We start from the raw sequence: 21,481 nt of genomic DNA, 5'->3' as shown, positions 1-21,481 counted from the left end.
TAGCAATTAACTCATCCAATATTGGAGAGCCGTGTACAGTTTGGCATAATTCTTTGAAAATTGTTCTGGCAATGCTGCAGGCCATCAGACATTTTAAAAAGGAGATGGGAACTGATAGATATTCTGCACAGATAACAGTCAAGAGGCACAATGGTTAGAGGAGTCTCTCGGTGACATTGCCTCATGGCAGCAGGCAGTGGCCTTCCTTTATCTTCCTAGAAAGCCTTAATAAGGATGCTGCTGGGGGCGGGGGAACTGGCCTCCTGTTTGATGGATTGGTTATCTGCCTGCCAGATAATTGTATTTCCTATTGCACTTGATATAATAGGTTTCCACCTAAATTATCAATTACTTTGTTTTTATTTTTTATGTAGGTTACGGGAGTTAATCTTGACATTGAGCCACAAAGGGCACGGCCTTTTCTGCATCCATCTCACAGGTGCAGGAGGAGCTTTGCTGCTGCTGGTCACAGGCAGCCACAGAGAGCCCTCTGTGCTCTGCCCTGGCCTCTCAGCACCCACTTGCTGTAGAGACGTGGCTCCAGTCTAGCTGACGTGCTGTGAACTTTTGTTCTGCACCTTCCCCAGCAGTATTCAGTACAGGGTAATTTCCAAACACGTTGGCCCAGTTCATGCTGCAATTCCATAGGGGTTTTCTGTCCTGCCATCCAATGCTCCTGGTGGTTTCCTGGGTTCAGAGGAGCCCAGACATTCCCCACTATGTACAAATATTGCCTGTTTTCCCCTTATCATTATATCGAGTACCAACAGATGGTGCAGGTGACTTGGATTTATAGTTGTAACTCTTCACTTTCATATTTAAGCATTCATTTAAACCAATGTGATCTTTTCTGTGGAGGTCATTCTGTGCTCTGGTCTGCCTTTTGTTGGCTTGCATCACGATAGCATCAACAGTGATTTTAATATTGTACAGTTTTCAAGGCAGCAGTAACTCCTTGATCTAGTTATGTGACTGTCATCTGCAAATAACCATAAAGGACACAGTACATTTTGTGTATCTGAGAAGAAATCAGAATCAAGATACATAGTTAGCACAATCTGTTACTTGATTTTAAATGAATCATTAATGAGTTTTTTAACAAATAGTAGAGTTTTCCCCGTTTTTGAATTAGAAAATGGAGAAGAAAAAATAAATGAAAGAAAAACAATTTTCTTATCATTTTTCTTTTGTAATTGGATGACTTGCTTCAATGCTGTGTGACTATATTTAATTAATGATCTCAAACTTTATTATGCTGTTTGTTAATGCTAGTCATTGTGCTGGCCACGTGTCTGTTAGCTTATTTGCATTTGTGTGGGGAGGAATATTCCCAATGCGATGATCTTCTGTTTGATACAGAAATATAATCACATTATACACCCTGAGAATACACTTTCCGTCTTGGTTAATCATTTTAGTCTTCTGATTCACCTTCGTTATTATGGTTTTATGGACCCGTATTGTTTAACGCCGGTGAAGATGATTCAAACGCAGCGTGACCCACATGCAGCCCAGCCCTTCTGATCCCCGTGTTGGGGACCCCCGTCACTCTGAGCTGCGCACAGGCTGCTCTGCTGGGCTGCGTCTTAGCACTGGGCAAAAATAGCTTCTGTTTTCTGCCTGTTCCAATTGGGCTGAAACCTGTTATTGGATCTGATATGGACAAGAGCACCAACACGCTGAATTCCATTTGATGTTATAGAGATATATTTAGTTTACATTATTGAGATGCATATACATTCCCATTTAAGTAATGAAGTATTCTAAATGCCTTGCTGGAAAGAGGGAAAGAGCCAGTTGTCAAACTCCTATAGCACTATTTCTAGGATACTTTTTTCTAAGAAAATAAACGTTGAAGTATTGATGTTCATCCATCTCAGCCATCATCTCTAATGCAAAGATTGGACTGTAGTAACTTCCAGGTGACTGGTTTCACTGGAGAAAGTAATTAATTCCTCTGCAAAGCACGAGGACACCACTTGTTCATAATATCAGTGGGTCCTGTTTCTGAAAACAGGGGAATTCTCTTGTGGCTCAATGATATAGTTGGAAATATTGTCAAGAATAACACTTGTGCTAAGTCACTAAATCTGTGAGTTTGGGAAGGTATTTTACCTGGAGCTTAAATCTTAAACACACACCTGGCAGTAACGCTAGTAATAACACTTTAAAAGGTACACACCGAATAACTAGGCGATAGGCATCACTGGTGTTAAAAAACACATAGCCTGGATGTAATTAGTATTTATAATGAAAAGTATATTGGATACCGAGTGCTTGTGGCATTTTAATCTATTCAACAATATATTGGACAAACTATGTTTATACAGAACATGATAATTGAAAATATTTTCCGTAATCTGTCTGCAACAGATAGTAGCTCCTTGAAGAAACCTCCTGGATGAATATGTAACTTTTGCGAAATTACTCCCAAATTTATAATAAGTAGTTTTTTTAAAAGAAAGCTAGATTGTCTGGCATAGCTGCCTGAAGCACAGCACTCAGATAACAGGGGCTATAGGAACAGCCACTTGCTTTGTTCTCTGGCAGATGAGTTTCTGCAGTGGGTACCAGGAGAGCGGGCTGGGTAGCAGCTGGGCATAAATACTGCGTGACTGATGTCTCAGGGCCCTTCAAAGAACAGTCTTGCCCTTCCTACTCCTGCACAGTGTAGAAAGGCATTTGTGGCTACAGGTTCTTTCTCTGTCTTTGCCCAGGCTTTTTGGATGGACAAAGTGATGGGCCACTTGCGTGGCCTCCACGTGTCCCCATGGTTTGATCCCTCCCAGGGTCCCCCTGGCCAAGCGCCCTGATGGGATCTGCACCCCTTGTTCCTCCAGGCTGGGTGCCCCAGTGCTGAGGATGGGGTAGATGTGGTCTCTCAGTTTGCAAGCCTGCAGAATTAATGGCAAAATGAAAAGAGCCTCATCTAAAGTCCTTTTGTTGTGTTTTTTTTTAAAGTCCTTTTTCATTTATTTCAATGGACTATGAGTCAGATCCATACTGCGTTACATGATATGTTGGTCCAATGACTGACAAGACTGCAGATATTTCTTCTTTTGAAGTCATCGGCCAAGGCATTCACATAAATCATGGATTTTATTGAAACTGCAATTAAAACAAATCAAGCTTAATGCACACTGAAAGCCTTAGTAATTAGTATACAGGTGAACATGGAGGAAAAGGCACAAGCTTAGCCATCCTTCCAAGCAAAACTGAAAAAACCTGCATATAATCGAACTGCATGTGAATATTAATGCACAAAATCCTCTGAGTCCCTAGTTCCCTGATGCAATTATTTTCTATTCACATTAATTGTTCCTAACAGATGACATTAATGACTTTGAGTTAAAATGTGTGCAAAGGAGGCCTTCAGCAGATCGATGCTGTTTAAAAATAGGGTCACTTTTGCAATCATTCACTCAAGGTGTAACAGCTCGTAAATAAAACAACATTATCATGTTGATTGATTTATAAATGTTAATTTTGTAGTTCATTTTTATACTTTTTTCCTGAAACCCGACAAACTCTGTGGATGATGGTGGGACTCATGTTCATTTGTCATTGTTGCATGTGAAGTAATGATAAGTTGCAAAATAGTGACTAGAAGAAAAAGTAGAGTTTGTTTGGGATGAAGAATGATCTGTTCTGCAGACAGGAAATCTGGGACAAAGTAAGCACAAACAGCAACATTTCAAATTAAAACAATTCCTCTTTTACCTGTGGGGTCTTAATTTCCCTTGAAATTGAACAGCGGAGTGCAGAATTTTAAAAATGCTGATCTGCTGCATATTTGACAAATGCTTATGACTCATTCCCTTCTGCCCCCCCAGAAACTCCATTCACGCATCTTGGACCTCTCATCTGGGGAGCTGCTTTCAGAAGTAGAACGGAACAGAAGCTTGATGCAATCTCGAACCGCCGATGCTCAGATTCATGTGAGTGTTTGTGCTGTCCTTGTACCCCTCATCTGGAACCCTCCTTTTCGCCTCTCGTGTCAGGGATGAGCCATGAACCTGATCTCTGAATTGAAGCACTGTTGAGGCAGATAACAATACTTCTTCCTTCTGTTCTCTGAAATTCAATATTGTGTCCTTAGTTGATATAGTAAGCAGATAGTGTCACTCTGTGCAAAAAAGCGTAAATCTTAGCAATGTCCCCAAGATACCTTTTTGGGTATCGATTACATCTCAGAATCTCTGAGAAATGGTCAAGGAGCTTTTTATTAAAGCCCATACACCGTATTATTCATCCTACTTTTATGATATATTATGTATGAACTGTTAAAAATTCATGGGATCTGCATTTTTTTTTCCAGATGGGGTTAGCTTTGTGCTTATTTGGCAAAACGCTAGCCAGTGTGGCTTTCATGTCTCATTGTCAAAGAGAAAAGGAGCTTGAAAAACAAGAGTCACATAAAGATAGAGGGAAACAAAGAGGATAAGAACAGAACATTGAACCTGTGTATGGCTTTGATCTTGAAGTATAGTAGTGTCAACAAAACTGTCGTCTCCTCTGTAATACATACTTCACTAAAAAGGCATTGTTTCAAAGGTTCACAAAAATGCTGACAACCCTTTGCATTGTATGTAATTAAGCCTTCAGGTTAAGTTTTTCTAATGTAGAGTTTTGTGTCTTTAATAGTATGATTCGATTTTCTGTGATTTCTAGCAAAAATTGTGTATTCAAATTGTAATACTACATTCAGGCCTTTTACTCTAATTTCGTTAAAGGTAATGACTTAAGAGTCATGATTACAGAAAAACAAAATTTCACCATGTCAGCTAATAGAACCGTATGTAAGTTAAATATGTTTAATTAGTGCATCCTAAACATTCTGTTCAAAGTACTCTCTTGGATAACTTAGAGACTAAAGGCAAATTGCAGGAGAAAGTTTCACTCTACTGATCTGAGTGCAATCTAGAAATTCAGTCAATATCCTACTTCAGAATCTGTAATGGCAGGATACCTTTTCACATTTCCTCATCTCTTAAACAATAAATTACAGTAATATACTGTTCTTTTGCTTTGCTTTGGTATCTTCATTTTTCCCATTGCTAAAGCTGTAAGACCAAGGACGTTCTTCTCTATTTAGGTGCGAAGGGAACCAAGTGCGGGGCTGGGGTGGAAGGTGACAGGCAGGGAAGGCAGCACTTGTCAGCGTGCTGTGATCTCCACTTTTCTCCTGCAGGAGATTACAGGCATCCTGCCCTCAAGCACTGTGATGACTGGGACGAGCCTAGTGTAAAGGGCAGAAATTTGACATGACATGTTTTCCCAATGCCACAGTTGAAAGACAACGAAAGAGCCAGAACAAGCAGACGCTGCCATTGGCCTCTATACAGTTGACCTTACAGGGACTGACGCTGTCAATAGCTGAGGAAGCTGATGAGAGAGGGTCTCCCATGGGAACCACCATGTCAGAAATAAGAGTAATTTGTCTCAACAAAGCAAGGAAGTCTGTTTCAGAGCCAAAAACACAGGCATCGGCCTGCCTCTGATGCTGAAAGATGTATTCTTCCCAGAGCCAGTGGATTTAAAGGCTGTTCCTCCTGCATCCATTTAACTTCCTAGGAGAACATGAACCAATAACTCCCAGAGGTGAAATGTGCTCTTGCTACCTCTAAATGATTTTCCCATTCATAGGTGTTGCCTGTGACAGAGAATAATGATTTGCCCTGTAGTTACGTTTGTCAAAAACAGAACATTATTATGTCAGCTGAGCAATGAAGAGCTGTACTGATGAACTCCTTAGCAGTAAAAATTCCGCTCTCTCCCATTTAACTAAAAAAGGTTCAACCCTAGCAGTAATAAATGGGAGGACATGGGGGAATAAATGGAAGAAATTAGCAGAAGCCCAACAAACATGTTAGTGTATGAGAAGTACCTATAAAATGAGCATTTTTCCAGAGATTTGCTTGAAGATGCTGTGGCCACTGCATATACAGTTTTGGTAATTGTTTTGTGAGTTCTGTAACTTAAGATATTTTATGTCTTCCTGAATATAAAGGTAAAATTTTGATCCAAGTAAAATTAATTTGGGCTATATCTACTTACAAAAATCAATAAGTACTGTTTGAGCTTGCACAATTATATTCTGCCTTAATGTAATCCAAAGCAAAGTTTTATGAAACAGAAACATGTCACTCTGGTGCTCCTGATAATTAAAAAGATATCTGGTTCTGTAAGGAAACCGGAGAACAGCATAACAGAATGGTGCAGGCACTTAACATTAAAGAAGCGCTAACACTGTTAAGCACAAGAGTATTAGTTTGAAAACAAATTAAAGGCATCCTAGATACTCCTGCAGAGGTTTAATATTTTACCTAAAGTGCTATCTGCTCTTCATTACTCTCTTCCTCAAAGCTGGCACTTAGTCACAGTCAGCTGAAATTGCATTTGGAGAGGGGCGATAACTACACAAGTACTAAAGGCAGCCATAAAGTGTCAATAAATTGCATAAGCAAGAGGCTTCAGCTGTCTGCGAGCGACACAAAGATGGATTGTCCTACGTCAGAGAGTTTCTTAGACAAAGCTTTGAACTAGATAGGAAACCAAAATTAGACTGTAATGGAGAGATTTCATTCTCAGTGGACATTCTGGTTGGGATACTAAATTAATTTACCTTGTCCAGGGTGTACAGCCTCATCTGTTACTTTGTAGGGCTATAATGCAGTTGTCAAGGTGCACTTGTATTCTTATAACTTTGTTTTCTCTATCTTACTGGAGCACCCTGCTTATGTACAAAGGATAATTCAAATAGACTCAGAATAATATTCAGCAAAAGAAGAGCAGAATAGAGGTTTGAGAATAAAGAAGAAAATATGGAGGGTTGTGGGGCTTTCCCCCAACAAATGAAAATGTCACCAATTTTTACTTTAGTTCTCTGTGTTAAATTCATCATACACTAATGGCATAATAGAAAGGTGTAAGTAGCTTACTTGCCTCGTCTTTGTCCTTCTTAAATAAGGGGAATTTAAAGGATCTTTTTCCAGCCATAATATATTTCTGTTTTTTCTGATATTTTAGGAATGCCAGCAGAATGTGAAATCCTGTATACCTGTCTTGAAATGCCAGAGTCAACTAAATGTGACAGGTCCGAGCCGCCTGTATCCCCGTAGCAGCTGCAGTAGCAGTGAAATCTCCCTGTCAAGCGCTTGCAGCGAGTATTCCAGTGGTTCCTCCTACACTTGGAATGATGGGAAGACATGCAGCAAAAGGGTAAATCAAATTAATTTTCTTCCTGTATTAGTTTGAGTTCATCTGAAACAAGATTAATTGAAAAGCTGTCTATTTTAGAATTTTTTTCACTTTCTCCTCTCTTTTGTACTTAAAACAGTTGTCACTAAACTCAGTAAGTTCTTTCCCCAACGTCTCTCTCCTCTCTCTCCCCTCTTTCAATTTTTTTTAACAATTCTTTTATAATTCCAATTTACTTACAGTTTCCTCATTTACTCTGACATTTATTCTCTCTTTCACAGTCCAAATTGTTCTTCTTCTTTATCTTAATCCTTCCATTCATATTGTTCTTCCTACAGGTTTTAAATGCGCTGCAGGCATCACACCACTATGAAATCCTTTATTAAAAAAGAACATTGCTATTAATAGCCATGGATGAAATGTAATGCCCTATGCAACTCATAAATCTCTTTACTAAAATGGTAGCACACTTTATTAACAGCACTTGTGGGTAATATGTGAGTTTTATTCTGTTTTAACAGTCGTCCGTGAGCTGGGATAAAAGAATAAGCATTGGTTCTTCACTCCCAAGCAACCTCTCAAGTCCTGCAGATGATCTACCTCCAACTCGTATCAAGGAAAACCATATCTTAGAAGGGCTGAAGAAATTACAGAAGCAAAAAATATTACTTGAATCACCTTCAGTAATATCAAAATGGGGTTACAAAGACTGCATGAACTCTAATGAAGGAATATATTCCCCTGGAGTTAAATGTGGCAGCCATAACGAACAGACTCATTGTAAGCCAATGGAAATAGGAAGTATTTGCATTGAACATAGCAAAACTTTCTCCTACGATTCAGATTTGCATGATGATGCAGATGATGACTCTTCATCCTTACTGTTGCTGCCGGAGGTTCCAAGCAAAGACTGCAGGGCCTATTGTAACAAATTAACTCACAGCGTTTCTGACAGTCTCTTTGACTGGGATCCTAATAGGAAACATTTGCCAGAAAGAAGTTCATATTTTAATTCAAAGGAAAGACCTGAAAAATTGACTAGTTTTGTCAGTGGATTTCAGGCAGAAGCAAAGTCACGCACCAGAGCAAAGCTGCCTGAGTTACAGTTAAATCAAAGCCATGCTGGTATAGGCTGGAAGGACCTTAATTTTCAGCTTTCAGATACGGATGACAATGAAGTGTTGGATGAATTGCATATAGAAAGCAGTGATGAGAAAAGTCCATCAGATTTATTAGCAACTCCTTTTACTGAGAATTACACAAAGACCTCTGACGTGCTTCAAGTCGTGGAGAATTCTCAGTTTGTATCTACGGACAAAGAGGAAAACCAGATATCTGCTCACTCAGACATGGGGCCAAAGACATGTAATTTCATTAAACAACAAAAGGTTATAAAAAAGACCTCTTCTGAAGAGTGTATTACCATAATATTTGATGCTGAGGATGGTGAGCCTATCGAATTCAGCTCACATCAAACTGGAGTTGTCACTGTAACAAGAAATGAAATCTCAATCAAGCAGCCACAAACTAGGTCCAGTGCAGAATATACTGAACTTATACCTCAGGGAATAACTGACTTGCAGACAGGAACCAGTGCTAGAAACCACACTGCTTTAGAAAGACCTGAAGATGAAACCGAGAAAAAGACTCTTGAAGATAAGCCAGGGAATAACAATACAGTTGTCCCCGTGACCTGCAGTGAATCTTCACACTGTGCAAGAGTGACACTGCAAAATACTCCACGACAAAAACTAGTGAGGCCAGTGTATGATGTATCATACAAGGCCAATTCAAGCTCCACTGTGCGTGCAGGAATCAATCAAAAGCCAAACATGACTAAAATACCCAGCAGAGGTAAAGTTTCTCCCCAAAAAACTGCGATGACAGAGAGTGAGGAGTCACCGGTAGCCCAGTCAGTGGGCTCTGCAACCCTTGAAAAATCACCTGCTCTGCCACCTGTAAAACTTTCAAGATTCAAAAAGGCACAAAGTCCACCTCGTAATTTTGACTCAAAAGTTGACTTGCAGGTTCCAAAGCCCCCTGCCCATCCCCTGCCCGGCTTGAAACGTCCAGGCAGAGGCGATGGGTCGAAGTATCCAAAGAGTCAGAGTCCAGCGTCACCACTGTTGCCTCAGCACCTTATAGAGCCCAGTGACTGTGGGGAACCTCCAACCAGAGACTTTCATTGTGATTTAGCAACTGTACAAGCCCGATCACCATCCCCACCCCTTCCTCCAGGCAGGTCAACATCCCTGTTGATTCGGCCTAATTATGCTCATTCACCACCTGCAGTGGTAAAGTCAGGAGGAACTGGTCCCAGTGAAACAGCAAAAAACGTACTGAAATCATCACCATTAAAAGGAACTGTGAACTCTGGCTTTCATAATCAATCTAGTCATGAAATGCAAGCAAAAAATGTATCTTCTGGAGCCAAAATTGAATTATCTTACCTCCAAGAAAATGCAGAAGCAATTATGCAAAATAAATGCGTATCTCAGCAACCCCAAGGACTTTCCAAAGCTTCCACAAAGCAAGTCTGCCCAAAAAACCCTAATCAGCTGGGTCTCCACAGGAATCGTGAATTTTCCAACACAGATTTTAAAACAGCCAGGTCCTTCTCTCTAGGTTGTGCATCATTGGAAACAACTTCTTCACAAGATACATATTCCAACAAAAAAGATATTTGCAGTGACAGTGGGATGGATCAGCCACAAAAGATGCCAAACGTTCTCCCTGCAACTCCTCAGTGTCATACAACAAGCACAAGTGAGCCTTTACTATCTCAGGTAAACAATTCCCCGTTGTCAACACTGTTTCATGGTGGTGACACTGCACATGCTACCCAAAACTCTAATGAGAAAGGAATGAAAACCCGTCTCCCCGTGGGCCTGAAATTATTTGTCAAATCTCCCCAACTTCTCCGAAAGAGCTCTACTGTACCAGGGAAGCAGGAAAAAGACAGTATAAACGCCGCTTCCAAAAGTAACGTGAGTTCAAGTAAGTACAAGCAAAATGATTCTGTAAGTGTAACCACCAGAGGTGCAACGGATGCTGAACTTAAAGACTCTATGTCTGATACCGAAGCGAAAAATAATTTTACTGTGGGACTTAGCATGGATACGGCATCACCTCATTCACATGAAAACTGCAACTTGGTGGTAGACAGAGTAGATGGATTAGAAAACAAATTAGTTAAGAGATCTGTTTCTTCCAGCAACAAGTCACACTTGAAGCCAGCTCTGGGCATGAACGGAGCAAAGGCTCGTAGTCAGAGTTTTAGCATTCATATGGGGGAAAAGCCATCTGCCCCTGTGACAGAAGGTCTCGCAAAAGTACGAACGCAGATTATTACAAACACTTCTGACAGAGGAAATTCTCTAACAAGGCAGAACTCAGCTGTAGAAGGACTACAAATCAAGGCCATTCCTGCGGCATCGGTGACACCAGAGGCTCTTTCCCATAGTCCTAAAACCACAGAAAATTCTTATTCTAGACAAAGTTCTCTTGGAAATACAAATAGTTACAATAGCCAGCATGGAAGCCCAAGCAAACTGCCCTTCAGATCATCTCCAAAAGTAGACGTCTTTCACAGCACTTCAAAATGCGATGGAAGCAAACCATTTTCTCAGAAAGATGCACGTAGTCTATCTGTCCAGAGTGAGAAAAGCACTGAAAGTATTAAACACGAAGCTCTAAGTAAAAAAAGTGTTCTGCCAGCAGAATTGGAGTTACAAGGGTCAGCAACTGTATCTTCCAAACAAATTTCATCATTTCAAAGCTCGGATGGAATAAAGTGTCCTCATAAACTAGAAGCAACGAAGTCACGAAGGCAGCAAATGTCTTTAAAGTTAGCAGAAGCCTCTGAGAAGGTTACTGATGTTCTGAGTTCACCGGCTCTACAACCTTCAATAGAGGAGAAAGTCATGCTGTGCATCCAAGAAAATGTGCAAAAGGGCCAGGGACAAGCCAAGTCTCCCACTGTGGAGGGTAAACAAAAGACTGGGCCCTCTATAGCAAGTTGGTTTGGCTTTCGAAAGAGTAAGCTCCCAGCATTGAGTAGCAGGAAAACTGATGTTCCTAAAACAAAGGTAGAAAAAAAAGATGCAAAAGTTTCAGGATTTGGAATTAAGCAGGCAAAATTAGAAAGAAGAAAAGAAAGAAAGAAAACCGACCAACACTGTGAAATTGAAAATGAAATTAACAGGAAAACAGACAACGGTGACATTTTAGCTGATGTCATGGAGAGCAAAATGATGAAGCCTTCACAAGACATGCCTGGTGAGATTGAATGTGAACAAGTCAAAGGTTCCACCACAGCGACATACTCACCAAAAGACAGTTTTATGAAAGAGCTTTTAAACAGGTAAAACTCTGGAACACCATTTGAGATATGTTTGTGCATACTGTAGCTTTACAGTGGCTCAGATGCCACGTTCAATATATATTCCTTTTAGACAGGGAATGCGTAGTAGTGATCAGTAGGTACATTATCAGGACTTTAGTCTCTATAGGAAAAAACATTAATAATGAGGTGATAGTTTTGTTCATGTTACTTTGTCAACCAACCAATGGTCTTTGAAATAAAGAATGGCAAGTTATATCCAAGTTGATAGAAATTCAGATGGTTCTAGAATCAAGAATCTAGGCAGATGGCGTGTAAAGCTGAAGGATAATTAGGTACATGTTTTAATGTATTCCATCTTCATGTATCGTAACCACCAATCATATATTTGTTAACTAGTCAGAATTAATTACATTTCTGGCTACTGCAACCTTTGGTCACAGAAGAACTTAGCAATTGCTATACTGTGTTTTCACATTTGCCCCACAGCAGTCCCAGATATAATATAAATCATTATATGTGAAAGACTAAATTGATATACTACCTGAAATTGCAAGTGACAGATTTGATCAAGGCTAGTTAGAAACATTTATCACTCAAAGGTCTAGAGACAGAAAGATACAGAGAGGTTACTTTAAACATTAAAGGAATGGAAAAGTAGAGTGATTGAAGAAGGGCAATGTAATTTATCAGAGGAATCACTCTCTACCTGCAGAGTTGATAAGAAAGCAGCTCAGCAGACAGAAAGTGGATCAAATAATGTTTCCTACAGGAGTGTGTCGAAGGGCAGCTCCCAGGGCTCCTCTCTTCACGGCAACTCTATCAGCTCTCAAGGAAACCACAAGAAAAACAGCAACACAAAAGCTGATATGGAAATGCAGAATCAGACCCTGGTAAGTGCTTTAGTACAGAAAAATGTTATTACCTTCTTTTTAACTTCCGGATGTGTTCGTTATTGCCAGTACAGACAAACAGGATAATAACTGTTTGTACTTGATAGAAACACTTTGTGTAGCTAGAGAATTGTGAATTAATACAAAAGTTGGCAGCTTGACTATAGGCCAGATTATACAGCTAGTCATGAAGATACTACTGCTTTTGCTGGCAATTCAATTCCAGTGGAGATATATGCACAACGATGCTATAATCGTACTGTAGTAGAGTGAAATAATAGGAACATTTTCTTCTCTTTTTCTCATTTTTCCCCCTTTTCTTGAAAATTGCGTGCTAGTGTTGAACATTCCTCCAAACATTATACAAGCCATTAAGCCTTACATGTGCACTGCTGGTGGGGAAAAGGCAAAGTATTTGACCTCATTTGGGAATATTTATCACGTAGGAGGAAGCCTTTCAAAAGGAAGAATATACATTTGACCCACATCTTTCATTGTACCACCAAAATCCCTGTTAATGCCCTGTAGATAGTTTTACACTTAATAAGGTACTACCTGTAGCTGATACTTTAATTTACCCACAGAGTAGGAATGTCACAATTTAGAATAAAAAACATTTTATTTTCTGTTAGCTGCTAGATTCTGGTTCTTGAAAGGTTATAGGAGTGGCTCATGTTTCTGCAGCCCACACAGAGTCCAGGACTGTAGCCTAAAGTCAGACTGGATGGATGCCCTTCCTTGTGAAGCTTCTAATAATTAACCTTAGAATTTAGTGAGCAACTTCTTGCCTGGAAAGGGCCTTTGCCATGATGTTTTGAAGTTGAAGCATCAGGAGAGCAGAGATGATTTAACTCGATGAGCATTCTTTTCTCATGCCTAACACCTGTCTTGACCATATTATTATGATGAATATTAACATTAATCACAATTCTCACAAATAGTCTTAAAACTTGTGCCAAATAAAATACCGAACATAAAGCTGAGGCTATTACTTTTGACAAAACTGAGTTCTTGAAGTACAGCACATGCAACTATTTCATCTGAGAGTATTTGAAATACAAATTCTTTGGGATTATTTTCAAGGGTAAGACAAATTTCAAAAAGCTTCATAATGAGAACTGGAAAAACTCTGAGCTTAGTACTGACGTTTAGGATGCCTACAGTTAAAGTATCCCATACATGGCTTCAGCTTCAGGCAAATATGTGTTTTACTTTAATGCAGATGTCTTTCCTAAGAACATCTGCAAGGTCATTTTTTAAAACTTATGGGGAACATATGCAGAATGAATGTATTGGAAAACTTTTTACTCCTGACTCCTGTAGTATCATCTCTTCTTTGAAAATGTAGATGTCTCCTGCATTATAAAACCACAAATTATAAGCATATCTAAGGCTGTCCTTGTAGTGTCACTGAAAGGAAAGAGAGAGAATGGAAGTCTGGAAATGTGCAATATGCAGGAAATTCAATCCAACTGATCTAGAACTTTGATAGCAAAGCAGAGCCCCTTATCAGAGCCACTCAGTTTAACTATGCCCCATTTAATATGGTCCTGACAGCTTAGGGTATATCTTCACTCTACAGAAGTACAAAAAACTCTACACATTGCTTCTACGATTTCTTCCTAACGTATTATTTTCTAATGCTGCAATAATTTCCTGTGCTTTTTGTCTGTCGTTTTGTGAAGTCTTTCTAAATGCAGAAATAATAGTCATTTAGGATTTCAAGTATACCTTCAAGAAACACACTTAGTTTTACCAGGGAACTAAAAAGATTGTCCTTCATATACATAAATAATGGAGAAATAGTAATTATACTATTTAGTTTTAACAGACATGTCAGTCTTGGGGAAAAAGCATTACCTATCCTATACCATATAGTCTTTTGTTTGCTGGGAGTCAAAATATTTTTGTATTGGTTTTGAAAATTGAGTTACATTATGTGCTTCATCTTTTTGAGTTTCATATTGTGTTATTTGTGGCATTTAATTCCTGAAAGAAATATCTAGTGCCAAAAGACAGAGGACATCTAGAATAATGAGATAAAAACATATTTACAGTTCTTAATGCTAACTCACGAAAGAGATATACCTCGAGATTCCACAGCATGCGATATTTCATCTTGTCCTCCAAACTTCTACAAGAAAACCAATGGAAAGTCTTTAAATTCAAAGTTCATGCATCTTATTACTATCACTTCCAGTTATTCTTTGGTGTCTGTTTACTTTGAAGCAGATTGCAAAGGACTGGGAGATATCTGTGACTGAAAACAGTCGCATGCGCTAGAATGGCCTGTTGTGCCTTTTTTTTTTGCTTGTAAAAAGACAAAATGAATGCTTTTGGAGAGAACAGCATGAATCTTTTGAAAAGCCCTAAACTAGGAAGATGTCTTTTCTTTTTTGAACAATGCAAAGTGCATTCGATCATAGGGGTTCAGTGCGGAAGCTGCAATATTTCAAAGCTGCATATTTTATATATATATATATATATATATATATATATATATATATATATATTCTGCTTTTTAAAATCCTAGCCAGAGCATTTTTTAGCATTTATTTTCTAGCAAGTTTTTCCTTTAAAGCCTATTTAAGTTTTGATTATTAGATGTCTTCCCTTATGATGTGCCAGTTAAAGACTTGGGGCATTGTTATGCCATAACATATGCACCAATTACCTCTGATTTCTGTTCTTGCAAAGAATGTTATTGCTTGACTGCCACTGAATTTATGGAAAAAGCAATGTCCCGCTGATGGCGGCCTTGTGCATTCACCTTCAGAGGGATGCGCTTCCCGTTAGTGTTCATCAAAAAAGCACTTTGCTCTAAAGGCCAGCCAACAGAAATACATAATCCTTTAGCCCACACCAAGGATATTCCACATTTTCCAATACTTTTTCATGTCCTTGGCTGGAGCTTAAGGTGAGATACAATCATTTTTTGTGCCGCACTGTTTCATTTCATCTTTGTGATTTTATTACAGCCCAGTGTAATTTAGAAAAGCCATGCGCTTTACTTTGTGAGGTGGAAGTGTGGCACCGAAATCAAGACACTGAGAGTTCTGTATAGCACTGTCTGTCTGCAGTCTGTGTGTTTGGGGAATACCCAGAGATCTATCCTAATATTGTGAAATGGCACATCAGCAGTGAGCCACAGACCGCCATGCAGTCTGCAAATGTGAGAAATTGTTCTATCCGTAATTCGATGCCAAATGATCCACCCTCTCTTCTTCGTTTTCCATAGCCTGAAGAGCATCATTTCAGAAGAAAAAAAACGTAATCAAATCCCTGGGATTAAGAGATTATAAATGCACTTTTATAAGTACAGAGAGCGTGTCTTTCTTTACTGAGGCTACTCACAAAAGGCCAATAGTGCTACGTGTGTAAGCCAGACAAGCAGAATATGTACTATGATCAAAGATACGTCAGGCAAATGATGATAAATTCTACTGGTTTAGATTACAGAACATACTTAACATTATCATGAATGTGCTGTAAGTGGTTTAAAACAGCAGAGAATGATTAACAAATAATTTAAGATCTCTGAGATATTGAAAGTAATTTTTTCTGCAGTGCTGGCTTTCCTGCTCTCATCACCCTGAAAGTGTCTTCATTTCTGTTTGATTTGTGTAGCATGGCAGGAAAATATGTCCCTGGATCTGAATTATGGCCTCTGATGGCATGTAATGGAAGGGGTTTTCACTGTCTGATAGGAAGATACTCAGATTATATATACACTTTGGAAATAGGAGTGCAGAAGAACAGAGCAAAAATATGCCTTCATCTGAAAAACAGAGTATCTAGGAGATTTGAATAACACACACTTGAATAACACAGGGGCTCTTAGTATACACTGCACTCTTAAGTTTTTCTCTCTGTTTAGCTAAAAAATGCTTTTAAACTTGTTTTTTTAGCATAGAATCTGAAACATGGTATTTCTTGAGAGAAGCAAGCAAGAGGTCAGAAGACCTGAGCATAATTCGTTGGTTTTTTAATGCAGAAAAAGACTTCTCCTTTTGAGATATTGCATTTCCAAGGGTATTTTTGACTGCTGCATATTGTGACTTTGAATGAAGTTAAAGTTGTTATCCTCAGATATTGTTCATGGAATGAGAGAAGCTATAAACTTCCACTCTTAGCTGCCCTGTAACTTTACTCTGGTTTATTTCTGAAAAGATATTTTATAGTTGTCAAGAAGCAACATGCCTAGAGTCACAGATGTTCTTCACTTTTGTTGTTGTTGTACTATGTACAGGCTAAAGTAGTCACAGAAAACCCGCAAGAAGAAGAGGAGGACACCATGACAAGGACTACATGTCAGAGTCATGTGATAGGTACAAAATTATATTTTACACTGGATTTTATTGCTGTCTCAATTCTTGGGAAAAAACATGTTTAATTCTTGTTATTTATTTGCTCGGCTAATGTCAGCTTTGGCATTCATTTAGCTCTGTTCCTGGACCAGTTAGGAAACTGTCGTGTTTTCTCCAGTCAATGCCCTCTCTTAAAGGTGCAACACAGGTTGCCGTCTATCCCTGCTCTGCCTTGTCAAACCATGTAGAATAACTCAAGAAGTTTGCTCTGAGGGTCTAGTGGTTAGTGTCAGGAAACTCTTCGATAATGGGAGACATTATGTGCAATAGGTAGTATTTGCACCATAAAAATAGTAGAAGTCTAAGCAAATTTGTTAACATTAGCACAGAGAGTGCTAATGCAGAATGTACCGCTAATTACTTATTTCAGCAAGGCAAGCACGAGCCTGGGGAGTGAGCAGCATGGCTCCGAGTGCACTTCCTGAGTATTCCTAACGCAGTGTCTCACTGTGCTTTATTCCTCTCTCATCAGGCTGTTTATCTTACATTGGTATTTCTGCTACTGTATGTCCACGTTGTTCTTTGTGGATAGCAAACTATCCTGGGTCTCACTCAGATTCACCAAATTCCTTAACAAAGGTTCTGACATTTTTCTGATACAAAAGTTTTCATAGAAAGATGCTGATTTTCTTCAAGACTGAAACTCTTGCCAGGTCCTTTCTTCAGACTCTGAAACTCTAAGCCAGGTCCTTAGTCTGATCAAAGAGGGCAGGTCCGGGTGGAGGCTTTTGGTCTGTTATTTTCCTGACAGTTTCACAGTGTTGGGGCTTCTTCCAGAACAGGAACGTCTATGAAATCTGGACAATTTAAGTGGGCTGTAAGTTAATTTCTTACGGCATTCTTCATCATCAGAAGCAGTTGTTTCAAGAAAACAAAGTTCACTGTGGTTTTGTAGATGTACTTTAATGAGTTTGTTCTATTGTTTTTGAGCTTAACAAAATAGAGCTGAACGTAGAGAAGATATAGAAAGGCTATGATTAAGCAGGGAAGGTGCTTTTTACTACGGTAAAGAAATAATAGGAAAAACATGTTGCTGTAGTGGTCACTGTAAAATACCTAAATTAACATCAGTTCTGCCCCGTTAGTTAATAAGCAAGATACATATAACTGAACCGTCTTCAAGGTTGGTATCGTGTAAGACAATGCTGGCTCATCACTTTCTAATAATGAAATGATCCTGGGTGTGTTAAACAAAAAATGCGTAAAATGCCAGTTGCTATGTTTTTAATTTATTGTCAGTTGTTGAGCTGAACAAATTTAAGTATTTTGCTGACTCTTTGGATTTGCTAAATTGAAAGTATACAAGAATACACAGTAATAGAAAATTTCCCTTCTAGTAAACCTGTGTCTTGGGAGCACAGTTGTGTTTCTTATAATATTCAGCTGTTAAGGCTAAAATACAGGCACCATGAAGGAGAAGTATTTTTGCCTATACAGGTCCCTACACAAATTAAAAGGCTCATAGCCTTGTTTTCTCTTTAGGACTATATGTATCTGTAATGAAGACAAAAGTCCTCCCAGTTCAATAAAATAATTCCTTTAGATGAACTGTCCATGCTTTGATGTACTCCCTGAACTTCAGTCCTTTTGGCCAGAAGCACTTGTTTGATTCAATTAGAAATTGCTAAAGATAAAATGAGCACTGGAAATCTACTATGGTGAATGAACATATTTACACATAGAAGTATCTGTGACAAAAAAAAATATAAAACCCCATTTCTTTGACACCTGAGTATAAATTCAAGAGTAGATCTGAAACCTTCTCAGAGACTTCTTGTCAGCCTGTTTCGGCTGGTGAATATATGCTAAGATTGTGTTTTGTATGAAGCTTGAGTATATTAATAGCAAAAAGCATATACCATTTGTCACCCATTTGGGGTGACAAAGTGAAAAGGAAACTGGATCCAAAAAGTTATTATTATTCAGCTTTCAAACATGTGGTTTGGTAAATCACCAAAGCGTTGATATCTCAGAAAATGGCACACTCAGTCTTTCCTCTTTGAGCGTCAGCAGAGGTTTGTATCAGCACTGCAGGAAGCCTGTTGAGTTTTCACAGCAGGGACATGGGCGACAAAGCTGGTGAGGGGTCTGGGGCACAAGTGTGATGAGGAGCGGCCGAGGAACTGGGGCGTTCAGCCTGGAGAACAGGAGGTGAGGGGAGACCTGATCACTGTCTGAAACTGCCTGAAAGGAGGTTGGAGCATGGAGGGGGTTGGTCTCTCCTCTCAAGTAGCAAGTGATAGGGCAAGAGAAAATGGCCTCAAGTTGTGCCAGGGGAGGTTTAGATTGGCTATTAGGAAAAAAAATTTCCTGGAAAGGGTTGTCAGGCATTGGAACAGGCTGCCCAGGGTGGTGGTGGAGTCACCATACCTGGAGGGGTTTAAAAGGCATTTAGATCAGGTTCTTAGGGACGTGGTTTAGTGCTAAAGTTAGGTTATGGTTGGACTTGATGATCCTGAGGGTCTCTTCCAACCAAAACGATTCTGTGACATCGCTGCAGGTGGGTTTTGTCCTCTGACTGACATCACTCGTCAAAATTTAAAAAAAAAAAGAAATAAATCTGAGCAGAGCTGCATTTTGTGTGAGCATTGTGGGTACTCTAGAAAGCAAATACTTGATAACGCAAAAATTGGTAGTAGCAATCCAAAATATATTTGAGTGTTGTTGGTAGTATCTGCTCCACTGGAAGCAGAGGATGATGCCTGCTGGGTTTGTATGGCAAGTTAATTCCCTGAGGCAGGCTGACGTTAGAATCCACAGTGAAAAGATTCACGAGTCTTGTAAAGAAATTATCTGACTGTAGCATTGACTCACATTGTTTGTTTGGAGTATTTCAGGTGAAATTCAGAGCCAGGCAAAGATTACGAAGATAAATGTAGTCAGAATTTCTGAAACTTCTAAAAAAGACTTGGGTCTAATTTTTGTCAACTTTTCATTAGAGGTCAGTTGCTCAAAATTGATACATCCAACGTTAAATGGGATACTGGCATTTCTATAGTACAGAGAAAACACCTGCAGACCCTTAAAAGGGTTTTGAAAAGTCTCTGGCTAGATAGAGGGTTGGGTTTGCACACTATCAAAGCAACATTAAAAGTGCATTGTAGACTTCGCTGCTTTGTGCTGGAACAAAAACATACACTGAGGTCAAGGGATTCTTTTGTAGCTCTGCTGTAGCCCAGCGCTCAATTCCATTAAAGTTCTCGATAATCATCTGCCTTATAGAAGGCTTTATCGTCATTTTTTCCACTTTCCAAGAAAAACTTTGTAGAAGGGTTTTGCAGTTTAAATTAAAGGCATTCCGGTCAGAAGAAGGAAGGTTTGTTTTTTAAGCAACTTTTGGAGATTTGTCTTCTTAGAGAACATTTGGTTGAATCCCTTGGATGCCTAATGTTCCAGAAAGGAAGCGGTGTTGGTATTTTATGTGTGTTGTGTTGTGTTGTGTTGTGTTTTAAAGGCCACCTCTTTCAGCTTTATATGCAGGAAAGAAAAGTGATCAAAGCTACATTTTCAGTAGAAACCAGGGATGTCCTTCACAGGCAATTTTACAGAAAGTTGCTAGCAACTTGGTAGCAATTTTACAGAGGTACTGATAGCAAACATAGGACATATAACATGGTGTAGATGTATGTGGGTTTGTCTTAAAATGGAATGTCAGCATTATAATTACTTGTATTGAGGTATCAAAATACTAAAGATGATAGCCTTATGTGTGTATTCTGATACTGCTTTATTCAGCATCCAGTAGCCACACTATGAAACTATATATATTATAATTAAAAAACCACACTTCATAAGCAGACATTCCTATGAGGAGAAGGACCTGTATTCTTTCTAATACCCCAGATAATTTTGTCTCTGACTCCTCTTTTCTTTCTGGTTCTTCTGCACGGTTTTCCAGCATATATACCCATTTACTGCCATGGTATTATTTTCTCACCTTTCCCCTCCTGTATGTTCACGCGCATTATTTAAAAGTGGTGGTCACTCTTTTCTGCTTGTGTCATGCCCACTATTGCTCTACTATCTGACTCCCCACAAATCTAGATCACAACGTAGAGCCTGCCCTTTTGTTTCCATACTCATATCATTTCTAATCAAAAGATCCTTGCTCCAGTGCCATCTACCTTTTTTCTCTTGGTTTCTTTCTGAAATCTAGATCTGATGATCACCTGAGCTGGAAAAGTATGCTTCAAATTTTATTTCTGAATGTGCCATTTGAGGTACATACTCATAATAATTAATTATATAAGTTATCCAATGGCCTGTTCCAAAACTTGATGAAAATAATAGCGGTTCATGTGCTTATTTAATAAGCTTGCACCAAGATTCCAGTAAGAGAAGAAAAAATACTGCACACCCCCAAACAAAAGACTTGGTTTTACCCACCATTATGGGTAAAACATTGGGTGTTTTTACAGGAGTACTAAGTAAACAGCCATCGAATTCATGTTTTCTCATTCTCAGGGAATGGAAATAGATGCACAGGAAACAAGCCTGATTAATGTGGTAAATACATTAAGTTTGACATGCGTCATCCTAAAACATGTCCATTAAGCCTGACATATTTGAGCAAACACATTTACATTCTGTAATGAATTACTGAGATAAATGTAACAGAATAAGTGACAGAGAAAAGATGGTGAACAAATTGATCTGCATTACAGTCTGTGCATTCAGCA

The 21,481-nt window shown here is 39.0% G+C and overlaps 1 protein-coding gene across 1 annotated transcript in view; it reads left to right on the top strand.

The window, feature by feature from the left end:
- The window catches only part of NCKAP5 (NCK associated protein 5), a gene marked incomplete at both ends in the record, with an annotated part of 239,157 nt that overhangs the window by 172,580 nt on the left and 45,096 nt on the right, over window positions 1-21,481 (top strand). The window contains 5 exon segments of the mRNA XM_080346974.1: window positions 3,834-3,938; window positions 7,030-7,221; window positions 7,722-11,563; window positions 12,258-12,435; window positions 16,685-16,763. Coding sequence (XP_080203100.1) covers window positions 3,834-3,938; window positions 7,030-7,221; window positions 7,722-11,563; window positions 12,258-12,435; window positions 16,685-16,763 — 4,396 coding nt within the window.

The sequence above is a fragment of the Nesoenas mayeri genome, assembly GCF_963082525.1.
Source record: "Nesoenas mayeri genome assembly, chromosome: 6".
Taxonomy (NCBI): Eukaryota; Metazoa; Chordata; class Aves; order Columbiformes; family Columbidae; genus Nesoenas; species Nesoenas mayeri.
This window is presented reverse-complemented; position numbering and strand designations above follow the sequence as displayed.